Source organism: Ursus maritimus, unplaced genomic scaffold, assembly GCF_017311325.1.
Source record: "Ursus maritimus isolate PB19 unplaced genomic scaffold, ASM1731132v1 scaffold_19, whole genome shotgun sequence".
In the NCBI taxonomy this organism is placed as follows: Eukaryota; Metazoa; Chordata; class Mammalia; order Carnivora; family Ursidae; genus Ursus; species Ursus maritimus.
Window position 1 is genome coordinate 26,601,795 of NW_024424341.1, and position 9,648 is coordinate 26,611,442.

General features: G+C 46.7%; 1 protein-coding gene across 1 annotated transcript in view; it reads left to right on the forward strand.

Annotated features, from left to right (window-relative positions):
* PMFBP1 (polyamine modulated factor 1 binding protein 1) overlaps positions 1–9,648 on the forward strand; it is a 50,595-nt gene that overhangs the window by 39,536 nt on the left and 1,411 nt on the right. The window contains exons 15-21 of the mRNA XM_008702532.2: positions 932–1,096; positions 1,637–1,804; positions 2,123–2,290; positions 3,121–3,224; positions 3,779–3,853; positions 6,033–6,271; positions 9,616–9,626. Of these exons, the coding sequence (XP_008700754.2) occupies positions 932–1,096; positions 1,637–1,804; positions 2,123–2,290; positions 3,121–3,224; positions 3,779–3,853; positions 6,033–6,271; positions 9,616–9,626 (930 nt within the window). The remainder of the gene's footprint in view (positions 1–931; positions 1,097–1,636; positions 1,805–2,122; positions 2,291–3,120; positions 3,225–3,778; positions 3,854–6,032; positions 6,272–9,615; positions 9,627–9,648) is intronic.

Below are 9,648 nucleotides of genomic sequence, written 5' to 3' on the forward strand. Positions count from 1 at the left end.
CCTTCTGCTTCCAGATTTGGAAGTAGATCTCTACCCTGTGCTTAAAAGTATTTAATAATATGTCCAGTTACTTAGCATGTTCATGACCATACTCACAGCTATATAGTAATTTATACCTTACTAAGCCCTTTTCACCTATATAATCTCATTTGATCATCACCAAAACTCTATGAAACAGTTGAAAGTAACTGGTTTGCAGAAGAGGAAACTGAGGCTCCGAGAGATTAATTAAATGACAGAACCACAACCTCTAACTCCAGATCTCAATTCCTTTTAACTATAGCATGAATACTCATTACTAAGTTTAAGACACAGACTTCAGTTTTGAAACATGCTTTACCAGAACTACATGTTCAGTGCATCCCTAATTCTAAACATTGCCATACAAAATATTTCATTCAGTCAAAAACAATTATTTAGTACTTACTGAGCACATATTATGTGCCATGCACTAAGCTATAGGCAGTGGGGATACTGCAGTGAAGGAAGCACATACAGTCCTGCTTTCATGGTGCATCAAGTCCAGTGGATTATGTCAGGAACTAAGGAAGCCATAAAATGTACAAATGAAATGTTGTATCATGGTTCCTAACCTAGAACCGAATTCCAGATCTTTATTAGAGGCTACAAAGTCTGTGAAAGGGATTATTCATGTACTTGATATATCATGGCCCAGTACTGCCAGTACCCCTTGTATGTGGGGGAACTGCTAACTTAGAAGGGGAAGTGTGGGGAGAGGGGTGCAGAAGAGCACCTGCCTGGAAAGGCAGCTCTTCTTTTTATAACAGTGAGGGGAGGGTGGGGACCTTATCACAGACTGCTCTGCATGTTAGCGCAGAGAGAAGAGAGCCCAGCTCTTGTCCATTTCCTGAAGACAGAGAGAATGCCTCTATAGGCATGAACCTTGATAGTGATGTTCCCCCTCCTAAAGCTAGTCCTTCAGAAGGAGGCCTTAGAAAGTCTGCAGATCCAGCTGGAGAAGGCTGTGCAGAAGGAGAAGCAATATCTCCAGAACATGGTCAGTAAAGAAGCCTATGAGGAATTGTCCCGAAAGTCAATCGCCTGCCAAGATGACCTGACACAAACTCTCGAGAAGGTAAGCCATATCCTCTCACCTCCAGGGCTGTTTGGGGCAAAGAAATGTCTGAGTAGCACAAGAAGTGCAAGAGTCAACCCCTGCACAACTGGCTGTCACTAGGACGATCTGCAAACTCTTGCATGAGCTGGGATGTCCTTCTAGGGAAGGCTTGCCTCCTCGTAGTGAGTCTTCTTTTTGGGCGGCAAAACGCAAAGAATGAGGCCAAATCTAACGAGTCTTTCTGCCCACAGGTGACCCAGGGGCAAAGTTTTCCCAAAATCTAGGTTGTCTGGGCAATTTGTGCCCCACCCATTGTTGATCATGCTTAGCTGATCAGTTCAGAGAACTGGAAAAAGAGGAAATGGGGTAGAACGAGGATGTAGCAAATCAACCACTGTCACCTCCCACCCCTCTCTGGGACACTAGGCAAGTGACCAGGTGTCTGTGCCACCCTGAGCAGAGGATGGGGAGGGACTAGAACCCTTCTCCATTTAGCACTCAATAGAATGGCCCGAGGAACTGTGACGGCCATTCGCATCCCCTTTGTCTTTTTGGAAGCTCAATCATACAACCTCAGAGACCAAGAACCTGCACCGAAGCTTGGCACAGGCCCAAGAGAGGAAAGTTCAGCTGGAAGATGAAATCATTGCTTACGAGGAGAGGATGAAAAAGCTCAACATGGAATTAAAAAAACTGCAGGGCTTCCAACAGCAGAGCGAACTAGAGGTGAGAAGCAGCCAGGAGCTCAGGCTGCCTTCCTGTTCCAGGTCCCCAGGGTCGGTCTCCTCTTGCCCCGAAATTCTTTAGTACAGAGCCATTCCCTTTGGCTAACCGGTTGCCTCCACTTGCTGGCTCAGGGAGCTTCAGGTAAAGGCGGCAACAATCAGAGCAGGGGCGCCCTCTGCTGGTACTGGAAGCAAAGCGCCCCCTAAGGAGTCTCCCAAAGCCAAGAAAGCACCCTTCTGCCTTGTCACAGAGGCTCTGGGCTCAGAGCAGCCTGCCGGCCGGCCGGACTCTCCCTCCTTACTTTGCGCCCCTGAGCAGGTGCAAGCCTTCGACAAGAAGCTGGAGGAGATGAGCAACCAAGTGTTGCAGTGGCAGAAGCAGCACCAGAGTGACCTCAAGATGCTGGCAGCTAAAGAGGAGCAGCTCCAGGCCTTCCAGGAGGAAATGGCAGCCCTGAAAGAGAACCTCCTGGCAGACGAGAAGGAGGTGGGCACTCCTCAGCTTCCGGTCACTTCCTCCCAGATCCTCCCAGCACATGCACAACTGCCTAGATACTAAACCGACCTTGGCGGGGGTGGGGGTGCCTAAGAGCAAGGAATGGACACCCCCTAGGCCACTCTATTCAGTACAAAGTAGGGTCCGGGTGCTCTAAGGCCCACAGCAGTTTGTCTCAACCCAACTGTCTTCCTGTGCCTTCGTTGATAGAGATAGTGTGCAAAACAAAGGCCCACTCCAGAGAAGAGAGTGCCATCTCTGTCAGGTATACCAGCCATCCCTGACTTAGATAACCCCCTGGGCTGTCCTCCTCCAGAGCCCATCCTGACACTTTCACTTACACTGCAGCAGAATCTGCTAAGAGATCTTTGAGTATGCCCTATGCCCCAGTCTCTGAGCAGTGAAGTTCATGGCAGGAGGCCATAGGATATCTCGGTGTAGCCACAGGGCCTTTGCTCGCATTAGAAAAAAAGGCATCCATTCCTCAAGATATTTTTTCTTTCATCTGTTAAAAAATTGGCTTAACATATTGCTTTTTAAAAGCAAGATGTTTTAATGCCATTGCCCAAAAATCATTATTGTAAGTATACACATCTACTTTGTCTCTACTATAAACGGTGCCCTGCTCAGAGATGTCACCTTTGTGTGCATGCACTGCTGGAGGTAGAGATCCTGCTGTGGCAGGTCCAACTCTGGCCTAGGGTTGAACAGCAGAACCAATGTTTCTTCTTCCAGGAAGAGAGAAGAGAACTGATTTGGGAGCAGGGAGGTGACAGGCCTATACCCCCCCCCCCCAATCTCATTTTCTTCTTGTACCAAAGCCCTGTTGTGTGCCCCAGAGGTCTGCAGCTAAAGACACCTGCAGATTACGCCGAGAGAATGATCAGATTATGTCCAACATGGAGCAATGGGCAAAAGAGCAGAAGTAAGTACGGAAGTAAAAAGTAAGGCAGGGTTCCAAGGCCTGGGCTGAGCTGAGAAACTGCACATGTGCCAAAGAATAGTGTGTATGTCTCTCTCTCTCTTACACACACACACACACACACACACACACACACACACACACTGCCCTCTAGGGAAATGAACTCAGTAAGAGCCCACATTCAAGAACTGGGAATAAGATGGAGGGGCCTCAACTCTTCGGGCAGAATCAGGAAGACCTGCTGACTTGGAAACAGGGCAGCTCCAAGATAAAAGGGATGCTTTGCTGTGGGTCAGATTTCCTCTTCCCAACCTGAAATCTGGCTTCCCTGCCTGGATCCCTTGAACTCACCTGAGATCACAGTGATTTTGCATAGTAATTGAGAATGGAAGTTTCCCTCAATTGCCAGGTGCTAGGGAGGCTCTAGCTCTGGAGATTAGGTGACGAGCTGGGGTCTAGGGCTCAGCAGATGACTTGCTGAGAACACCAGCCTCCCAACCAGCCAGCTCGTGCTCTTCCTCATGTCTGGGAACTTTCTCTTATGGATTTTATTACAGGATCGCCAATGAGAAACTAGGAAACAAGCTCCGTGAGCAGGTCAAATATATTGCCAAGCTGACTGGTGAAAAAGAGTAAGTCACCCACACCACCCAGGCTGCTGCTTGGGTCCTAAGGAGAAGGGTCAGCCATTAGCCAGGGCTGGGTTTATCATTAGATACATACATCTGACCTCAGAAAAGGGCTGGGACTGTGGAAAGATTCCGGGTTATGAATCTGCATTTATGAGACCTTGGGCATATCACTTCACCTCTTTGGGCCTTCCCTCACCAACAATACAGAAAGGGGTTACTAGTTTCTATGCCCCTTCCCACTGTTACCTGCTATGATTCTCAGAGGACAAAAATACTAAGAAGGAAACAGGAACTGAAAGGCAGGGTAGAGGCTAAGCTGCTATAACAAAGAGACCTCCAAATGAAGGATCATAGAACATGGAAGAACCATTCCTGGGAGATGAAGGGTCCAGGCTGGTGAGGTTCCTCTGCCCCACATGGTCATTTGGGGACCTAAGTTCCTTCTACTTGTTGCTCCACCCTCCTCTGTGGCCATGCGTCATCCTCATGGTCAAAGGTGGGTCAGCAGACTGTGGTGTGGGAGGAGTGTTGGAAGTTTGGGAACAGAGATGAAAGTATGGATGTCTAAAACCAAGATTTCAGAGATGGTATAGCCACCGATAATGACAAGCTCCCAACCTTTTGTTAGGGAACACTTAGAAAATAACCACATTTGTTTGGCACAGTGGAAGAATTTGGGATGAGTTGTTCGTGATGAAGTTGACCAACCAGTGGCTGCCCCAGGAGCTGAGGGTGTCCACATCTCAGCACACCTAGAATTCATTCATCAGCCCCAGGTGGAAAGCTCTGTTCTGAGCTGTGACCACAGGATGGTGGCTGAGTTTAAGGAGAAGACAAGATCATTGGAATACATAAGTCAGGAATTGAGAGGCTTGGATAGCGTGTGCAGGAGGTTGAAGGCATGGGGAATGCTGACAGGAGTGGACCAGAGAGAGTAGCAGAGAACCAGGGAATGAGGCCATGGTGAGGACCCCGCCTCCAGGCCTAGTGGCATATGGAGTGTGGCGATGACACGACAGGCTCCAGGGGTGTCTTCAACACTGGCCAGGTTTATAGAGAGCAAGAGGGCAAAGCATAGGCCCAGAGAAGTTCAGAATGAATTATTTTATTTCCCTCTAGAAAAGACCATGAAATTTTCCACTAGGACAAAAGCATTTTCTGAAAGGGATTAGCTAAAAGAGAAATTGTAAAAATCTGAAGGTAACAGAGCATTTCAGGCTTTTTCTTATAGTGTGCCAAACTCCAGGTTCTGTTTCACAAAGAACTCATTCCTGAGTTTGAACCTGTTTGAAGAAAGACCATCTTTTTATAATAATAATAATGATACAAATAATATTTATCTGTTACATGTGCGAGGCACGGTTCTAAGTGCTTTATATGTATTAGTTTATTTAATCTTTGTAAGAACTCATGAGTTCAGTACCATTAAAGTCTCCATTTATGGATGAAGAAAGAGAGGAACCCAGAGGCTAAATAACTTGCCCGTGGCCTCATGAATAGCCAGAATTCCAACTTGGAAGTCTGGTTCCAGAGCCCACAGTCACCCACTGCCTTCGACATCGGTTTGGAGAAATATGACCAGTTATGGAGCCACAGGAGATATGCTAAGTTCTTTCACCTCACCTACATCACTGCCACCATTTCTTTATCCGTAAGATGGGGACAAGTTACTTGCCCAGGCTCTCAACAGAGCTAGGATCCCCTGTGCCCTCAACCTTCCAGCAAAGGGAGGGGAAAGAACTTGGCTTTGGCATCCGAACTGGATGAAAGTGTTTCCCAGGCACAGCCGGGACAGCCCAGGCACATGGGATTGTTCATGACAGCCTTCCAGCTCTTCAAATCAAATTTCTATCATTTGTCAAACTGAAGCTTTAGATGAAGTGCAGAAGGCAGATCAGAGTCACCTGTCCCCATCTGACAGATATGAAAATGGGCCCTGAGCTGACCTAACGCAGTGGCTCAGAAGTACCGGTGTTGTGTCCGCCTCAATCCTGGGCTCGGCTTCTTCCAGAAAATACACATAGGCCTCCATTTCTCTGGAGTATGAGAGCACCAGCTCTGAAAAGACCTGGATGTCCATGGCCCTCCTTCCTGTGGCACCTTTATCTGCCCTTTCTGGTGGGAAACCAAGATGCTGAAGCAGACCAAACAACTCCTATCCTTCCCTCTCCTTCCCCAGCCACCTCCACAATGTAATGGTCCATCTGCAGCAGGAAAACAAGAAACTGAAGACTGAGATAGAGGAGAAGAAGCTGAAAACAGGGCACCCAAGGCTATACACCAAAGCCCTAGGTCCAAGCAAGACAGAGCCCATACAGAAGGGAAAATTGTGTGCCACCTTGGGCTGGAGGGGGACGACCCAGGATGTGAGCCAAAGAATGGACATCACCAAGTTTGTTGGGATACCCCACTGCTCAGGTATGTCTGCCATTTGTCTTTTGCTATGTATATGATCTCGTCTTTCTTAGTCCCATGGTTCAAAGAAATAGCAACCTCCTGATATTATTTCTCAAGAAGAGATCACTGGATGGGGAATTCAAAGTAGGAACTGGGGGACAGATCTTCTGTTTAGCTACTCTGGACCAGAGATCACTGTTTCCTTGTATGTTGAGGGAAGAGGTGAGTGAATTAAGGCTCATTCTTATCTAAGACTCTTTGATGACAGCCAAGTGTCTCATCTCTCAGACCTATCCCTTCCCCTGACCCAGTCCCTTTTGGAAAGTGTGGGGACAAGAGAGGCACAGACAGAATAAACATCTTCCTCCCGTAACGTGTTCTGAAAGCCGCACAAGAGCATCCCGCTCCCTTGTACAGCCTGGATCCATAGATACCTTTTCTGTCACCTGTAGACCCCACATTATCCCAGAGGGAAGAAGTCACCCCATGGCTGCCCAGCCATGAGGCCAGTCCTTGAGGAATCATCTCATTAATTTCTCCTCAAATCAAGACTGTCATTTCCTCCCTGTTCCTTCAGGTTCCTCATATTGCTAGAATCAGCACCTTGCCCTGAGCATCATTTCCACGTACGTTTTTCAGAGGACAATGATTTTCCGTCCCTCTCTCCTGACCTGGATCAGCTCTTACAGGAATGTGTCAAGGTCCCTGCCTATTTTGCAAGATGTTAACATTTTATTGAGTTTTGCCCACTTTCTCCCGTGGAGTGAGCATTGGAACCATACTACCATCTCCAGACCCAAACTATAAAATAAAGACATGAGCATAGCAGTCTCAGTGAGCTCTTGGCGTCTTGCAGACATCTCTGCCCCCTCCAGCCCCCAGCAACATGTTCATCCCTGTTTTCTCTGGATTCTAAAAGACATAGTCTCTTTCATATATATGGGAGAGCTGTAATTCCCAAAACAAGCCTCTGGATTATCTGGATTAGTTTTTACACCAACAAGAGATAATTAGCTCCCCCTTTATTTTTTCCATCTGTCTGGTATTTAAGAAAAAAAATCTTAACAACCTCAAAAAGGAAAGTAATCCCAAGATCCAAAAGAAAGGAAGAGAAATGAGTGATACATTTTCCGAACGGAGGAGGGAGATAGCCATCTGCTTTCTTTCCGCCATATTGCATTTCTCCTTTTAACAATTTTATTTTTCTCCCCAGCCAGCTCAATACAAGTAAAATTCCATTACAACAAACTCCAAGGACAGTTAAACTATGTTATTGTGGTAGGATTTTGTTAAACTGAATACATGTCTGGAATTTATATTCCTGGTCTGTAGGAAATTGAGAGAAATAGCTACTAAGGTAAAGTAAGAGAAAGAAATGAAAGAGTTTGCATCTCAGGGTAGGGCGGCAGGAGGAGTGAAGAAACCCATTTGCTGGTAAGGATTCTTAAATATTCTTGCCTCCCTCCCCAGCCAGACAAAAGCCAAGACATGTTACATAGCATGCCCCACCAGTACTTGGCAAGGGCAAATACCAAAAGTGCAGCGTGGGGCAGGAGTGACGGGCATCACTGATAGTCTCTGCTGTGACAGTTGTCTGCTTGTTTATGCTTGTTTTTGACTATGTACCCCCCCTCCATCGGGTTTAGAGTAAGGATATATTTTCCAGAAGAAAAAAAGAAGTCAAGAACCTGGTACTAATGAAACGATTTCCCGCTTCTAGCCTGTGGCCCATTTATTCAAACAAAATTTCAGTGTCATTAAAATCCCCAGTACAGTCTACTGAAAAAAAAAAGGCATTCTGTCTCTATATTTATGAAAATGTATCATGTATGTTAGCCAAAGACAATAGTAGCTGGATACTTTGAATGTTGCATGTTTTTTCAAAGTTATCTTTCACTTCCTGTGGGGTGATTACACCAGAGCACGGCAGGTAGTGAGTTACGTGGAGCGAAGGGGCAGCAGAGCTGAAAAAAAAAGATATGTCATCCAGCCATCTGGCCTTGCAAGCCTAGCCAGGGAGATCTGATGAGGTAGAGGCGTTGAATTTAGGGAAATGTAATTTCTCTAAAGATAAGAGAAAGGGCAAGAAAGCTAACTATAATTCTGTAAGAAATAACCAAAGGGGTTTCTAAAAAAGTAGTTTGAAGAGCTAATAATAGAAATGGTCTCTGTATGATAGATTAATGATGGATTCATGTCATTATACGTTTCCCAAACCTGTGGAATATATAACACCAAGAGTGAACCCTCACGTAAACTATGGGGTCTGTGGGATCAGGTGTCAATGTAGGTTCATCGAGTGTGACAAATGAACCACTCAGGTGGGGGATGTTGATAGTGGGGAGGCTGTGCTTGTGTGGGGGCAGGAGGTAAATGGGAAATCTTGGTACTTCCTGCTCAATTTTACCGTGCACCTAAAACTGCTCTAAGAAGTAACCAAAGAGAGGAAAGAAAGAGTCACGAAGCTAGGACTGGCTTTAGCCAAGGGGATTGTCAGTAAAATAAGTGCTTCAGCCACCCAGTGGGAAGATGTCACTCAGATTCTGATACCTGGGGCCCACAGAATCCTTTGCAGCAGATCCTCTTCTACCCACCTGGAGTATAATTTCCTCCCCTGAGCTGAAGAAACCCAGAGCAGACATCAGCCACCACAACCTGCCACCCTAAAAAAGGGAAGGAGAAGCTCTCTGCACCAACCGTGATGCCCCATAAGCTCTTGGCTTTTGAGCCTTCTCTACACAGCCCAGTGGAGGAGGAAGCTTCCTGCCATAGACAGGACCTGGCAAGCAAGCTCTGGGGTCCCTAGAATGAGCCCCCATCTCAGCCTGAGACCCTCAACTGCTGACATCTTTCATGTGTCTAAAGTACCATTACCATCAACTAGGCATTTAAGGGGAGATGCACGTGACTGAGAGCAACAGGGGCCCCGGAAAGACGTCCGGCTCAGCGGCCTCGCTGTTCCCTCACATCAGGAAGCCTGAAAGCCAGTCTCCAGAACCCACTTCAGGGCCATTGTCACAGACATGCTTTTGTATCTATAGGGGGGTGGAAATTGGTTACTATCTGAGGAAGAAATGGTAAGAATCAGAGTATTAAAGCTGGAAGGAACTTTAAGGTGGATCTGAATGGAAAACGTCCATAATTTAAAGAAAACATGAGAGAGAGAGGTCCAGACAGACTCTTGTGCTGAAGTCCCAACACCAAAACATTCAGGAAGCGCTTCTGGGGGGTGGGGAGCACCCCCACACACAGCCTGTGGCACCTGTATGTGCCAGGTGTCCTTGCCAGGTGTTCCTTGTTTTTAAATGAGAAGGTGGGGTTGACCCATGGTTTTCTTAACCTCTGGCTTCATTTTTGTGACCTAGGGAACTTGAAGGTAAGTTCATGACCAACGTCAC